At 34.0% G+C, this 17,784-nt stretch overlaps 1 protein-coding gene across 1 annotated transcript in view; it reads left to right on the top strand.

The window, feature by feature from the left end:
* Positions 1-88: 88 nt before the first annotated feature.
* The window catches only part of tnks1bp1 (tankyrase 1 binding protein 1), a 32,548-nt gene continuing 14,852 nt past the window's right edge, over positions 89-17,784 (top strand). The window contains exons 1-3 of the mRNA XM_051110019.1: positions 89-219; positions 4,248-5,209; positions 7,020-9,249. Coding sequence (XP_050965976.1) covers positions 4,263-5,209; positions 7,020-9,249 — 3,177 coding nt within the window. The 5' untranslated portion in view covers positions 89-219; positions 4,248-4,262. The remainder of the gene's footprint in view (positions 220-4,247; positions 5,210-7,019; positions 9,250-17,784) is intronic.

Raw genomic sequence — 17,784 nt, 5'->3', positions numbered from 1 at the left:
AATATTAATAAAGGGGCGGACACTCCCGTAAAGTTACCATGGAACGTAAATTGATATTCATGAGATACGCAGATGCCGTAGTAGGATTCGTACATTTGCGACCCGCCCTCCTTTCTTTAAAGTTTGAGCTGCACACCTACAACCCAAAAGGACACAGACGTGTATTTGAGCTTAGAATCTACATGTGCAATCTTATGGAATAATTTTACCAATATACAGGTAAATGCACATTATGTATACTTGTTTATGTATTTAAAATGCTATGGATAACATTCAGTCTCTAATGTAAATACACGGAATACTTATTTAGGTTGTTAAATTTGTTTTGTTAATCATTCTGTATACTTAATAGTACCTCCGGACTTAAACTGCCAAAATAGTGCGTTTTATTCACAACTGGAAATTATACAGGGTTCAAAGACAGACGGTTCATTGTAAGAGGCACTTATTCATAAGTTACTTATTACCTAACAACAGGTGCAGATTACTGTGGTCCTGTTGTATGAGCTTTTCTTTTTCTATTTTAATACATGTAAAACTCTCTTAAGTAAGTCAAGAACGTTATATAATGCTTAACTTCAATAGCTAATTTCTATTATTTGATGCCATTTATAGATACTTGATTGCATTACTTAATTGATTAATTCTATAATCTCGTTGGATATTAGTAAAGCTTCTAACAAAATGTATTATTGTGAAATTTAACTGTAAATTCAGAGCAGAATGACAGAGATGCGGGAAAATAAATAAACCTGGCTGAAGAACAAAAGGTTATATTGCTTGTCTCCAGACAGGCACGATCCATGTTATAAGCTCAGTATGTAAAATTGTGCATAATAATTTGCATATGTTCCTGGTGAGTGCAAGCTCTGCAGATCTACTTAGGTTACATGCTATGACCCTGCTTACTTTGAACATTAACTCTGCCCTTTGATCTCAATAAGCAGAGAAAGACAATATGCATTTTAATAATCTAATCTATTTCAAGCTTCTCCATGAGATGGACGTTTTCTGTTCCCGAGGTTTCTCAAGTAAATAGCAGCTATAATTTACAATATCAATGTTGCTTTGGCGGTAACTGTCGTACATACAGATAAGGGATTGTCTGATAAGTGCTGGCTCTGTCATCTATTAGTACTGCGATATATTTTGAGTATAACACATTTTGTCCAGCCGTGTATCTCATATGACAATACTGGCTTGCTGTTGGACCGGTTTGTTGAAGGAAGACAGATTTACGCCAAGCCAAAATATGAGAAGTGAGCATTTTTTCACCTGTAGATAATGTTTCAGTGTCTTCGCTTGAAGGGATGTCTATGTGTGGCCAGTCAGAAAGCACACTGAGCAACACAGCTTTGCCTAACATTGTATGCAGTCTGCTGAAGGGATTTCTTCCTAAACACTCATCACAAGCCAGGCTCTAACTTGTTTAGCACTGTGAGTTTTGCACAATGATAAGAAAACATGGGCGACGGTTTCGAAATGTCAACATTAGGATTGCTTTGGTTTATTTCAGGCGAGTACAGTTTGAGGCATTCAACAATAATTGTTGCAAATGAGTAATTTCTCCATGTGATGATGTTTGTCACATGCAGACTGATGATATCAGAGTCAAACACATCAGGTGAAAGTGATGCTGGTCATTTATTGTGGGTCATGCAGGGTGTGTATAAATAGCCTGCAGAGAAACGTCTAGTCGTTTCTTGTTTGAGTAACTTGGATGGAAAAACTTAAAAATCTAGCCCGACCAGAGTAGCATAGCCTCAGAGAGCTCAACCGACTGGATTGGCCTTTTGTTTCTTTCCCAGAGAGCACTGATTTAATGTGTTTATGGCTGCTTTGAAGTTGATTTCATTGATTCATTCATTCTGTCTCTACTAAAAAGGTCTAATGTAAAGATTTTCATTAACATACATAGCATATTCTTTGGCGTATGCAGCAACAGAAATACGCAACCTGCTTCTTGGGGAAGTGCAATGTGTAACTTATGAAAAATGTAAAAATTTGCATGATATAATTATATAATTAATATAAATAATTACAATATATAATTAATATACAATTATATACAATTATATAATTAATATAAAAGTTATTTATATTAAATATATTTTTTTATTTATTATTATATTATATTTTTTATATGGCAAATGAACTGTTTAATATTTTTTATCCCATTTTGGCAAAAAAAAAAAAAATCTTATTTTAAGTATGCATTTACAGTATAATTATATTTGAAGTTCATGCTAAAATATTCACCAGTAGAGAGATACAATTTATGAGTATTTAGGATATATTCTTTGAAAACATCTTAACAACAAGTTAATTTTATGTTAAGCATGTTTGCATATATATTTAGAGATGTGTTGGGTATGGGTATGTGTCATTATTACATTATAATTTTTTTTTTTTTACAATTATTGGAATTATTATTATTATCACTATTATTACTGTTATTATGTGTCATTATTACATTATTATTATTATTTTTTTTACAATTATTGGAATTATTATTATTATTATCACTATTATTACTGTTATTATTATTATATTACTGTTGCTGTCATCACAAAATATTATTTTTATCATCACTATCTTTAGTATTATTATTGTTATTCTTCTTATTATTATTATTAATATTATTATACTTGCTAGTACTATTCAAATACTACTACTAATATTCAGATTGTCATTTTTTATTATTTTCATTACTGTTATTTTCATTGCTGTATTTATTATTATATTTGTCATTTATTATTATATTTGTCATTTCTGATTATTGTCATTGCCGTTCTATCGATGTTTTTGTGTTTTGTGCTCACCATACGTTTTGCACTAATAAATAAAATAATAAATACTAAAAAAAAAACACCCAAAAATCTTCGACCACTGCACAGACATTACATAACACTTTCCTTATCTCACTTTTACTGCATTCATATTGATCCTCAGAAGTTTCCTTAGCTCTGGACTTGTTGTCTTCACTAGCCATTAAATTGATCAGCACTATGTGTGGACATCTTTTAAATTTCTTTAGGAAAAAAGAATATGTAATGAAAAGCAACTTAAACTGAAGAGTGCCAAACAAAGGAACTAACAACTCTATCTAACCATTAACAAGCTGTTCTTGTATCTTGTAACTTCAGATTTTCAAGTCCCAAGTCATGATGTGGTAAAAATAGTATGGCAAAGTGTCAGGATGGTATTTTACATTAGATATTCAAAGTGTGCATCCATACATGAATTCAAGGTTCTGTGTGTAATACTACCAAAGCTAGTACCAAATACTTAGAAAGCCCATAAACCCCTGTTAGATAAAGACACATCTTTCTCTATTGACTCAAACAGAGCCATGAATTGACTGGAATTATTTATTATTATTCTTATTATTATTATTATGCAAGCAAAAATAATAAATAAATAAATACAATAAATAGAATTTAAAAAATCAAATATATCATTATATTGAAGTGGATGCAGTGCTTTTTTTGAGGCTCTTCAAAGTAGTTTGTGTTATTTTAGTATTATTTAAATACTATTATTGTGTTCATTATTGTTATTATTTTTATTTTATTTTTATATTTTTGGGTTTTGCAGTGATTTATTTGATTTCTGTTATTATTAATAGTTTTTTATTTTTTATTTTAATTTCTGCTTAGATTTGATTTATTTTATTTTTATTTTTTATTTTTTCAGTATAAGCAGTTTAAGCTTTAGTAATTTTAGTACTTCAGCCTAAACATATTTGTTTCAGTTTATCACCCCATGCAACATTTCTAATTTTTGTGTAAGTTTTTCCATCTAATGTAATTTTTATGCAAAAAAAATATTTATTTTAACTTAATTTCAAATAAGATATACATCTTCTTGATTATTCCCCCAAACCCCTTGTTCTGCAGAAGAGGAGAGTTTTTAAATAAAGTTAGTAATACATTTAGTAATACATAAAAAAATGGTGGCGAAACAATTTTCACTCAGAAACTTCTAGTAATTTTCACCAATAATTACAAAGAAACAGCAAGTAACTATTTTCTAATATTTTTTTAAATTATCATATGTATTCATGTGATTTTTAAATTAATTAATTTATTTGTATTTATCATTATTATTATTATTTTGTTTTGTTTTGTTATGGTATTTTTATACGTGTCAATCTCTTACATGCATGCTTATAGTAACATCCCAAAGATGTATGTCAGTACCACTGAGATCCCACAGGGGTGTTTCTCTTTTGTTTTCCCATCCAGGTGCAGTGTGTAGCCATGGCTGCACGGGTGGAGGCAACCACAAGGGAAATGAGCCAATCGCTCAACAACCCAGACAAATCTTCAGTTTCAGCCTCTGCACTCCCTGGAGACACAGGGAAGCCAGCGTTGGGCCCAAAACCCCACCTCATGCCTAAACCATTTGCCCTGCAAAGGAACGCCACCGTCCGCCCCATACGGGCCCCGATCTTTAACAGGCAGCTCAATAGAGCCTCCTCTTCTGAAACGCTTTTGAATAACATAAAATCTGGTGCTGGTGGTACAAAACCATTAGAATCAGGCTCAAACGGCACAGTCAATGGGTCTAATCAAAGTGCAGCTCCTAAACCTGTCCCACTCAGCCCAAAACCTGACTTAATAGCTAAGCCTACACCAGAACCCACTAAGAGTCCTGATTCTGATAACCAAACTGGTCCAGAGTCTGGTGTGACCGATAAAGATGTGAAGGGCGTTCAGCTCAGGAGCAGAGCAAAATCCTTTGGTTCTCTCGATCAAAAGATTCTCGACCAGGAGGACCAAGAAGAGGCAGCCAAGATTGAAGCCAACGTCAAAGCACCTTCACGGTTCTGGCCACCTCGAAATCGTCTCTCCATGGAGCTGACCTCCAAGTTTGAGTCACCGTCTCAACCCGAGAAGGAGGTGAGGAGAGATGCTGAAATCAGCAAGCTGGAGAAAGAGAGGCTGCCACAATCTCCTTCTGAGTCCAAGTTTTCAAAGCTTCCTTTGGAGAAAGGAGAGACGGGAGACGAGGAGGTCAGCGGAGGCAGCATTAGGAGACGGATCAGCCTTCTCTTTGATCAATCTGCAGCAGCTCAGCGCAGGGAAACCTTCAACAAAAGAGACAATCCACCTGCCGAAATATCTGTTGACATTAAACAGAGAATAAAGAATCTAAGCTTGGACACACCAAGGATACGCTTGCCATCCACTGGTGCTCCTAAAAGGTTAGTGAAGCCCTTTCTTTTCATTTTGACCCGCGAGAATTGTGTTTCTTATCATAAAATATACTCTGTGTTTACATTCAATGATCTTACTCACCCATTTTATTTATTGCATAAGCGTGATGTAATTGTGATAGCGGTCTTGATCCAAACACCCACTCGATCGTATTAGAATACTATTCAGCTATGTTTGTTATGACTTTTAACAATTTGACATGTAGCCTACAATCAAGTCAATGAGCTATTCATTCAGCGGATTCATTTGTAAAAGTGTTAAATCATGCAGGATTAAATCATGCAAGTCAGTCAATGAGCCATTCATTCAGATTAGTTTGAAATAGAATTTAATCATTCACAAACGAGTGAGTCAATGAATCATTCATTCGGCAGATTCATTCAAAATAGCATTGAATCATTCAGGAACTAAACAAGCGAGTAAGTCAGTGAGCCATTCATTCAGCCAATTTGTTTGAAATAGCGTTGAATTGTTCCGAAACGAAACAAGCAAGTGAGTTAGTGAATCATTCACTCAGTGGATTCATTCAGAAAAGTGTGGAATCCATCAAGAACTAAACAAGTACAAGCAAGCGAGTCAATGAGCCATTCATTCAGCAGATTTATTCATAAAAGCATTATATCATTCAGGGAGCAAAACATGCATTTGAGTCAATGAGCCATTCTTACAGCAGATTCGTTCGAAATAACATTGAATCATTCAGGAATTGAACAAGTACAAGGAAGTGAGCCAATGAGCCATTAATTCCATGGATTCATTCATAAAAGTGCTGAATCATTTAGGAGCAAAACATGCAACTGAGTCAATGAGCCATTCATTCAGCGGATTCATTCGAAATAACGTTGAATCATTCAGGAATTAAACCAGTACAATTGGGTGAGTCAGTTCATTCAGCAGATTCAGCAGATTCATTCATAAAAGCACTGAATCTTTCAGAAGCAAAACATGCAAGTGAGTCAATGAACCGTTCATTCAGCCGATTAATTTCGAAATAGCGTTGAATCTTTCAGGAATTAAACAAGTACAAGTGAGTGAGTCAATGAGCCATTATTCAGCAGATTTATTCATAAAACCACTGAATCATTCTGGAACAAAACATGCAAGTCAGTCAGTGAGCCATTCATTCAGTCGATTCATTCGAAATAACGTTGAATCATTCAGGAACGAATGTTTCAGTTTATTATTTTCTTTTATTTTACTTATTTAGTAGGTTAACAAACATTTTTCTTTAGAATGGTGTTTTGCAATTAACTTAAACGTTTGATTTTTGTAAATTTTGCTGATTGTCACCAAGATATCTAGCTGATTTTGTTGAAATTGCAAAAATGACTTGTAGTCTTCAACCAATCAATAACAATTCATACAATCATGTATCAGAAAAAGTGTGTCTATAAATTAATCTTGTTTATGAATAATGTTTTTTCTTTTGTATTATATTGTATTTAGTGTGTTTATGTATGTGAGTTGTGTTTGTAAAGAGTGTGCAGAGTGTAAACATACTGTCATGCAAGATAAATTTCAGACTTAAATAGTTTGACAATAAAGTTCTGTCTGTCTATCTATCTATCTATCTATGTGACCGTATAATTAGTTGCAAATATTTTTTTCCATTGGCCAACTGTGGTGGTAACAAAAGAATAATTACATTATATAAATATTATTCTTAGCAAATAGCTAAAAATTATTTTGTGGTGGGGCTAATGCAAATGTTGGCAGGAAAGTTAAGTATGTATACTTATACATGTTCCTGGCCTCATGTTGTCCTTATTTTTAATGCTGTAATTCTTATATTTGCAGTCCACCTTCTGACAAGAGACAGAGCACCTCAGATGAGCCACAGAGTGAGAGATCATCTGAAAAACCTGCAGCGACAGAGAAGGTGCCCTTTGACAAACCATCAAATGCGACAGAAATCAAGAATGTAGAAAAAGAGAAAGATGATGAAGATGAAGATGAGAACTTTGTCCCTGTTCCTGTTTACCGAAGGGTTGGGATGAGCCTAGATGCAGAGACAAAGAGAAGGGAAGAAGAAGAAAAACAGAGAATAGATGAGCAGTTAGAGAAAGAAAGACAGGAGCAGGAAAGGAAAAGACTTTTGGAGGAGGAGAGGAAGGCAAGAGAAATGGAGAGACAGAAAGAGGAGGAACGGAAACGTGCTGAAGAAGAGAGAAAACAGGAAGAGGAAAAGCAAAGACAGATGGAAGAAAGGAGAAAGCAAGAAGAAGAACGAAAGAGAAGAATTGAAGAAGAAAGAAAAGAGGAGGAGAGGAGGAGACAGATCGAAGAGGAGAAGAGAAGGATTGAAGAAGAAAAAGAGAGACAGAGAGAAGAGGAACGACTAAAGAAAGAGAGAGAAATGGAAGAAGAGAGGAAACGAATTCAGGAGTTGGAGAGACAGAGAGAGGAGGAAAGATTGAGACAGCAACGAGAATTAGAGAGACTAAAAAAAGAAAAAGAGATGGAAGAAGAGAGGAAAAGAAAACAAGAGTTGGAGAGACAGAAAGAGGAAGAAAGACTGAGACAGGAAAGAGAAAGAGAGAGACTAAAGAAAGAAAAAGAGATGGAGGAAGAGAGACAAAGAATTCAAGAGATGGAGAGACAGAAAGAGGAAGAAAGAATGAGAAAAGAGCGAGAATTAGAGAGGATAAGGAAAGAAAAAGAGATGGAGGAAGAAAGGCGAAGAACTGAAGAGATGGAAAGACAGAAAGAGGAGGAAAGACTGAGACAGGAACGAGAAAAAGAGAGACTGCGGAAAGAAAAGGAGATGGAAGAAGAGAGAATTCAAGAGTTGGAGAGACAGAAAGAGGAAGAAAGACTGAGGAAAGAACAAGAAATAGAGCGAATAAGGAAAGAAAAAGAAATGGAAGAAAGAAAGCGAATGGAAGAAGAGCGACAGAGAGAAGAGGAAAGACTGAGACAGGAAAGAGAGAGACTAAAGAAAGAAAAGGAGATGGAAGAAGAGAGAAGAAGAATTCAAGAGTTGGAGAAACAGAAAGAGGAAGAAAGACTGAGGAAAGAACGAGAAATAGAGAGACTTAGGAAAGAAAAAGAAATGGAAGAGGAGAGACAAAGAATTCAGGAGCTGGAAAGACAGAAAGAGGAGGAAAGACTAAGACAGGAGCGAGAAATGGAGCGAATAAGGAAAGAAAAAGAAATGGAAGAAAGAAAGCGAATGGAAGAAGAGCGACAGAGAGAAGAGGAAAGACAAAGACAGGAAAGAGAGAGATTAAAGAAAGAAAAAGAGATGGAAGAGGAGAAGAGGAGAATTCAAGAGTTGGAGAAACAGAAAGAGGAAGAAAGATTGAGAAAAGAGCGAGAACTAGAGAGGATAAGGAAAGAAAGAGAGATGGAAGAAGAGAGACAAAGAATTCAGGAGATGGAGAGACAGAAAGAGGAGGAAAGACTGAAACAAGAGCGAGAAATGGAGAGAATAAGGAAAGAAAAACAAAAGGAAGAAGAGAGACAGAGAGAAGAAGAAAGACTGAGACAAGAAAGAGAAAGAGAGAGACTAAGGAAAGAAATAGAGATGGAGAGACTGAAAGAAGAACAACTGCGACAGGAACAAGAAAATGAGATGGAAACGTATAAAGTAGTCGAGAGATTACGAGAGGAAGTTCCAACGAGTTATGACTTAATATCGTTTGACGCGGAGGAACCTGCAGCGTCACAGACTCACGTCTCCACCGTCCAGGCTGCTGATGTCTCGCCTCGTCTCACAGAAGTGATTTATGATGACTTTTCGGTGAAACCCAGAAGATGGGGAACCGGGGTGAGGCGTTCTCCGTCTCCATCCAGAGAATCTCCTGCTGCTCCTGACTACAGTCTACAGCCAGAATCAAAGTCCAGTCATCCTGGATACCAAGAACCATACAAAGATCAGGGAAATGTGCAAGATCTGATCGGATTTGAACCTGAAGCTTCCAGTCCACAGAACTATACAGAAAGCAGAAAGCAAACCTATTTGTTTGAGGAGGAAACTGAGGATCTGTCCAAACCACAGGACCTGCTGAAGCCAGAAACAGATGAGGTGAGACCAATGGCAGTTATAGTTTATTGATTGATGCTTTAATTAAATAGTAAGCCACATGTGTAGGGTGTTCTTAAGTGGTAAAACTCCCTTAACCATAATTACTATGATGCATAACTAAATTGCTAATTGATTTTATGAAATAGCCCCAAGATATACAAATGTTCAAGATGTTCAATGTCTCAATGGTCCTTTGTATTATGAAAATCTAAAAGTAATTTATTATTAACAATCAGTGTATTTATAGTCCAAGGTACCTCTTAATATTCTATAAAATCTAAAAAATAATACAAAAATAATATAAAATATAATAGAAGTAATAATATAAAATTGTGTAACATAAAATAATGTAATATAAAAATTAGTGCTTTTAAGTGATTAATCGTATCCAAAATAAAAGTTTTTTGTTTAGACAATATGTGTACTGTGTATTTATTAATACACACACATGCATGGATATTTTTAAGAAAAATATGTTGTTTATATATTAAATATATTTATATATAATATTAATTATATTAATAAAAAGATATACACGTAAATACATAATACATAGTTAATATTTTCTAATAATTTTCTAATAATATTTAAACTAAATAAAATAAAATATACACATAATATAAAATATATAAATCATATACAAAATATTTTATATTAAAAAATGTAATGTAAAATGCAAAAAAATATAAAAATAAAATATATAATAATAACATATACAAATATTTTATGTAAACATTTGCAAAATAATGTAATATAAAGTATATAATTATAAAAGTTAAAAAAAAAAAAAACTTCTCTGAATATTTATGTTCATTAATACAAAAAAAATCTGAAAAGCAACACTGCAACTTTTTATAAACTATTTGAATTAAAATTAAACAGAAACTTAATAGGCCAAACTAACCTTGGTCTCAGCTGATAATAAACACTACTTGAAATAACTACCTTTTGGCTTTCAGTAGTTCAATACTTAGAACCCCCTATAGGGGGTTACTAGCTAGTTAGCTTTAGCTTTTAATCACTAAAATTTTGTTTGGTTATTGTAGACATTTTACCAGCCCCACATTTTATTTGGAAGGGCTTGTATCAGTGTAAAATACACTTTTACCTGTTTATTGAAAGCAGAGCATTAGTATTTATCTCAGTCACAGTCTGTAAAATATACAGCCTAAATGCTGTCATCCTAACCTAATCTAAAGACAAATGCATGTAATTTGCTCAGTGGATGTTTTGATGTTTGTTAGAAGTTCTGAGGGAAGAAAATTAGCATCTGCATTTTCCAAGCACTTTGTCCTAATACAAGAACTGCAAGAACTGTAAATGTTCAGAGTTGTACTGTGTAAGCACAACTTGCATGCACCAAAAGTAAAAAGCTCACAGCTCACATGTGAGGGTACGAGAAACCTTGATTAGTTGATGTTGCTCTTGTAGGGTTGATCCGCATCTTCAGGGCAGGGCCTTTGTTTCCATTGACTGTGTCATGTTGGAATTTCCCATTGGTGTCTTATGACGGCATGGAGTGATGTCACCGCAGTAGACGCTGTTTTGTTTTGGGTGTGTGTATATAGATGTGTTTATTCTTACATGGCACTTGCCCTTGAGTCAGGCCTGTGGCATTTTAAAAGAACACCTATCGACTGCATTTGATCAACAGATTATACAAACATCAATCTGATTACATGTACATCAATCTGATGTGTCTGACTACTGTGCAATTAATGTAAATTTAATTATATTATTAATATTATTAGGATGTCAACATGACTTTAGAAACCTCATCAAATGTGTTTACACAATTCTTGATCTAGGGCTGCATGATATGGCCAAAAATTGATCACAATAACTCTTTTTTCACATCAGTCCATATTGATAATTACTGTAATAAATGTCAGTTTTTTTATTTCTTTCAAGTTTTAAGGCAGATTTTTGCTCCAATGTGAAGGTTGTAAAAAACAGATTGTTAAATGTGGCTTTAAATTATTCTTTATGGTCAGAACATTACAAACACTTTTTCCTTAACAAAATAAATATCTTAATAGAAAAAAAATAATTACTTAGTTCTGCATTTTTTAATGAGTAATATTGTTTCAAATCAAGAAACGGGTTTTTGTTAGCTGATAATATTAATAATAATAATATTTTTTCCCCTTAGAAATACACATTTGATAGTAGTTTGAGTTAGGATGCAGATGTAGATTTATGTTCATTATTAAATCAGTAATATCTCTAAAAACTGTAGCAACCTCATTTTTATATGGTGAAATTTAATTATTCAGACTGTTGGAGGGTGTGTGTTTTTTTAAATAATAAATAACCATTGCTCTTCCTTAGTATCATCCATAGATCATGATAATCACGGTTAAAACCACAAATATCCTGTTATTCAGCGCTGTTTCATCTTCACTAAATTCACACTGCCGCCGTTTAAAGGGGTGCTATTATGCTTTTTTACTTTTTGACTTTTAGTCAGTGTGGTGTGTATCTTTGGGGATAAAAAAGATCTACAAAGTTACAAATCTCAAAGTCCACTCCAAAAGGAAATATTTTTTGTTTTTAAAAAATCCCTTTTTAAGAACTACAACGAACGGCTCCTTTGGACTACAACCTTTGTTTTCCGCATGTAATGATGTCACAACGCGGTCCATTAGAATATCATTAAATTAATTCGAATTGTTGGAGGGAGAGTAGGGTCGAGGTGGGGGATTAGCCTAACTTTAGCGATGCAGCGTGGAGAATTGTTTCAACGAGCCGCAGCGCGGCAGGTATAAACACAAGCATTGACTAGAGTGGCCACTTCAGAGCTGTAACGCGCCGCAGACGTGTGCAGTACAGGGGGTCAAAACACATGCCGAAGCTGCGATCAACTCTGGTTGCCGCGTCGGAGACATAACACGCGGCAGATGTGTGCAGTGTGTGGCAATAGATTTGTTTATCATACAGTGTAGATAGTAGGGATGTTAACCGATGACCGTTTGACCGGTGGTTGACCGTATCAACGTTAACCGGTCAAAGTTGTCCGTAGTCGGTTAAAAAAAAAAGTGATATCTAAATTAGGCTATTATAGACAGTGGACTATACGCTACTACAGTTAGCCATCTCATTCCTCATCTTTTTGTGTTAAGTGAACAAATTATCCCTCACACTCAATTTTTCATAACTCGCCTGTTTGTACTTAATAAACCAATAAAAACATTTTGGCGCGAGGTCACAGCGTTTGGGTTCGCGCGCTCACAAGGTTTGCGAAAAGTAAAGGCAACAGGCTAAAACACTCGAGGTTAGAGCGGCGTCTTTTCGGAGCTGTCATTTTCTTAAATGAGCCGTGGCAATGTTTCAAATGAGCTTCTAACCTAGACAAACGCCTTTATTTTCAAAGCGATCACCTTGTACCCAAACCATTTGAAACTAAGGAGCCATTTGTCCTACGATTACATACAACAAGCTCTTCGGCGCCGCGTTTGCGGGACTCATGTTTCGCGCTGTAGGGGATTTTAAAAAAGTGACGTGAGTGGCAGTGTGTGTGTGTGTGTGTGTGTGCGGGAGGCAGAGCGGCAGAGAGATGCGACAGAGTTGCGAAATTGCAGGCGCGGCTCGAAATGGCTGTTATTTCAAATAGCGTACCATATTTTAAACCAATCGGTTAACCGGTTTCAACCGGCTAATGAGGCTCGGTGGTCGGTCAAGAAATTTTTTAGTTTTCGCCATCCCTAGTAGATAGCTTCACTTATATTGTGAGCGTTTTTTAAAATGCATAAATTTGCACTAGACTAGGCTAGGCTGATCAGTGATGATGTTCTTTGATAATGTTAGGCTGCTTTTAGCCTTGTGCTGGAGCTGGTTTTGGGCAATTAAATATATTAGCACAATAATATCATGTACTGGCGATCTCACAGGCTGATGATAGGACCCAACACCACTGTAGCATATTATTTACTCACCCTTCATGCATCGTAGGTGTATATGACTTCCTTCTGTCAGATGAATGCAATCGGAGATATATTAAAATTGATCCTGGCACTCCGAAGCTTTAGAACGGCATCAATAGGTGTTTCTTCTCAGCAGTAAAAAACAAGTCCAATAATATGCATCCATCCATGAGAAGTGCCTCACACAGCTCCGGGGGGTTAATAAAGGCCTCCTGTAGCGAATCTATGCATTTTTGGAAGAAAAATATCCATATTTAAAATGTAAGAATCATTTTAATCTAGCCTGCGCAAACAATTGTACACTGAACTTGCTTCTTTGACAAGGGGCGTGGCAGTACTGAAACACCGTCTAAGCTGTTCGCCAATCGCAACGCAGTAGGAGAGCTAACCAATCACAACACATTTCGTTTTTCGGAAGGCGAAACCCGAAACTAATCGAGTCATTTGTGCCAGGCTGGCAGAAATGTATTGTAATAATGTAAATTACGTTTTTCGAACCACCAAGCATGAAAGCATGTTCGAGTACACCTCCAAAACAAAATCTAGACTTTGTAAAAGAGCATAATAGGACCCCTTTAAGTTCACGCTGTGCGGCATTTGAACTTTGATCCGAGCGGATGAACGGTCTGAGTGGCGCGCTTTGACTAGTGCTCTTTTGTTCCGCTTTTGCCTCATAAACATTATATCGAACATTTATCGTATTCTTGTTGTTTATCGAGGACATTCATATCGCACGATAATTATCGTTATCAATTTATCGCCCAGCCCTACCTTGACCTTATTTTGATTATTCCTTTAGTTGTTTTAGCCTTACCATTACTTTGAATAAAAAATATAGTTGTTTTACAGCCATCTCGTTGCTATTTTCTTGTCAACAGCAACACAAAATGTCTGTTTCAAATACAGGCTTGTTCGTTGCTGCTGTTTGTACGCTTTATTTGTATGCTGCTTTAAATGCAAAATAGTCCTTGGTTCTTGTTTATCCGAGTGGCAGATGCAATTAAAACCACAGTGCTCCATATATTTTACTGTGATTATGGTTACTGTAATTATGATCAGAATTACATCATTCGCAATATTCTGTTTACATGAGCACCAATGTAATCACAGCAACATAATCACAACTTAATGAAACATAGCCAATGCTTACAGCTAAGGATGTATTGGATTTGATCAAACCTTAAGTATGCGCTATAATTGAGTTTAGCAAGCACCACTAATTATGGTTTATTTTCGAGAGCTGAACTCGCATTTGATTCCTGTGAAAAGTTTCGGGAACAGACAGGGAAGTTTCTCTGCTCTGATCTACATGTAAATGATTTGCAAAGCCCTGTAGGTTTGGATGTTTACTTTTATATGCAAAGCAGAGATGTGAAGGGTGTTTTATGCATCAGATAATCAGTTGAAACGCCAACATGTCTGAAACAGAAATAGATTTGCAATGATGTGCAATGATTTGAATAGTGTCTTTTTTCATATTTTCATAGTGAATTACTGGTTGAATCTATTGGGCTAGAGATTAAGACTTTTTTGGGTTTCACTGAGTGTTCATGCAGTTATTTGCATCAGGAAAGAAAATAGAGGACAGAAAATATCTGTGTTTACAGGGGTGATTTCTCTGGTTTATGTATTTTTTTCACAGAACGGTTTATTAAAATGTTCAGCATCCATCTAAATGTGGGCTTGTGGGGTATTTAATGAAGCAAAGATAAAAAAAATTACATTTTCTTAAGAAATTGGGTGATACAAAAGTCAGCATCACAATTGTTTATATATGTTAAAACAATAATATAAAAGAATGTAAAACATAACAGTTTAAAAAAAAGTCCAAATATTTTCCATTTACAGTACTAATAATAATTAGAGTCTTTTTTGTCTGTTAGCTTATTGATATTAGTATCAAACACAGCCTCTTCAGTTGCTGGGTGCCATTGTTTAAAATACAATTGTTTAACATCTATTTTGTTGCTATTCTGTTGTACCCAGCAACACAAAAGTTTCAATAAAAATATATATATATATTTTTTTTAATTAATTAAATTAATTTAATTATAAAAATGTGTAATATGTGAAATATTATAGAAAAATTATTATAAAATGAATTTGAAAATGCAATTAAATATAATTAAACCAAATTATGATGAAAAAAATACTTTTCAGCAGCCATTTACTCTAGTTTTCAGTGTCACATGATCTTGTTTTAAAATAGAAGTCTTTTGTAACATTATAAATGTTTTGCCTTTTTTGTGTTCTGAGAATTTTAAGCGTTGCTACAGTATGTGGTTGCTAGCGTGTTGGTATATTCTAGATATTATTTAGCTCTTCAACGGTTGATAGGATTGTGTTTGCCTGTTTCTGCCAGGTTATTTGTATGCTTAGTAAAGTAATATCATGACATAAGAGAATGTTTTCCTGGTTCCTGATTGCTGTGAAATCCATTATGATTACAGTATGGTACAGTATTTCCATCTCATAAGCCCTTATGAAAGGATTTAATTAAATGTAGTTCTAAAGAAGCCATTTGAGCTGTTCAGAGCGGGTTATGAAATATGATTTTCAGTAGTGTCAAGTGGATCTGTTTCACGAGTAGTTTTTATTCGCCCGAGGAAATGTCTATAATTTCACTTCTCTTTAAAAGTGTTCAACTCACCTGTACTGCTACAGACTGTATCTGTTCTATACCAAAGTACGGTTGTGTAGATAGGTGCTGTGATCAGTGTTGGTGGTAACGCATTAGAAGTAAAAAAGTTACACATTCATTTTTAATATCTGAGTTACTTTTTCAAATAAGTAGGTGTATTATTATTCAAATAAGGAGAGCTGTCTGTCAATAAATGTCAGTCATTTATTGACTGACATCTCTCCTGTCCCCATGTTGAGAGAAATCTGAGTAAGTGCAGAGGCGTTGTGTGAGCTGTATAAACATTATAATTTCTGTAGTTCTAGACTAAATGTGAACATGCATTTACTCATAACTTACACAAAAGACATTCAGTATTCCCTAAAATGAATAAAAACAGTGAAATGGAAATTCAGAATATGATACAAACCTGCAAAAATTAAATGACACAAGTGAGAAAGATGAGAAAATGCAATACAAAAGTAACAACGCATTACTTTCCGTAACAAGTAACTAAGTAACACATTAGTCGCTTTTTATGCAATATTATAATGCATTACATTTAAAAGTAACTTTCCCCAGCACTTGTTGTGACTGATGAGTGCTGGTTTTGTTGAGGAAGACTAGAATTGAAGTGCTTTTCTTAACCACCAGGGTCATTAAGTCGAACAAACATTATTGCTTAAATTAGGGGAGTTTTCACAAATGTTCATATCTGTAGAATATTTTCATATTTTTAACGTTATTTTTTTTTTTGGTTTGTATTTGAATTATTCTTGCTGCTCAAGTACTTGACATTATAAATAATAATAAATCAGCATATTAGAATAATTTCTGAAGGATCATGGGACACTAAGGACTGGAGTAACGATGCTGAAAATTCAGCTTTGCATCACAGGAATAAATTACATTTTAAAATATATTTAAATAGAAAACACTTATTTGAAATTATAATAATATTTCACAATATAACTGATTTTACTGTATTTTTGGCCAAATAAATGCAGCCTCGGTGAGCAGAAAACATAAAAAAAAAACACTTCACAAACAATAAAAACTCTTAGTACCCACAAATGTTTAAACAATTTTAGACGTCTGGGTTTAATAAAAGTTGCTGTTATTGTTAATTGTAATAATATTTCACAATATTACTGTATTTTAGATCAAATAAATGCAGCCATGATGAGCATTAGAGATTATCTGTCTACAAGCATCTTTATTTTTTGGTTTTTATTTGAATTATTCTTGCTGCTCAAGTACTTGTCGACATGAAATCAAAACTGACACTATTTACATTTTTAGCTGCTATGCCATTGCTAAATGATGAAATGTGGTCAGCTGTGGAAGTGTAAAAATATATATATACGCTACCATTCAAACCTTTGTGATCGATAATTTTTTTTTTTTTTATTAATTTATCTTTTTTAAAAACAAAAAAAGGCTGAAATATAGTAAAATTGTTAACAATGTGAAATATTCTAATATATTTTATAAATGATTGGAAATAAAAAGTTTTATATTTTATATATATATATATATATATATATATATATATATATATATAATTAAACATAAAATATAATAAAATAAAATGTAATTGTGATGTGAATGTGAACAAAATAATAATTTTCACCAGCATTACTCTAGTTTTCAGTGTCACATAATCCTTTAGAAATCATTTATTTAAAATAGAAATGTTTTGTAAAATTATAATTCTGAAAAAAAGTAAAACAGGTTCCAGAAACAATATTAAGCAGCACAACTGTTTCCAACATTATAAATAATAATAAATCAGCATATTAGAATGATTTCTGAAGGATCATGTGACACTGAAGACTGGAGTAATGATGCTGAAAATTCAGCTCTGATCACAGGAATAAATTACATTTTAAAATATGTTTAAATAAAAAACACTTAATTGAAATTATAATAATATTTCACAATATAACTGATTTTACTGTATTTTTGGCCAAATAAATGCAGCCTCGGTGA

Source organism: Labeo rohita, chromosome 5, assembly GCF_022985175.1.
Source record: "Labeo rohita strain BAU-BD-2019 chromosome 5, IGBB_LRoh.1.0, whole genome shotgun sequence".
Classification (NCBI taxonomy): Eukaryota; Metazoa; Chordata; class Actinopteri; order Cypriniformes; family Cyprinidae; genus Labeo; species Labeo rohita.
The sequence above is the reverse complement of the archived record's forward strand: the minus strand, read 5'-3'. Positions and strand labels throughout refer to the sequence as shown.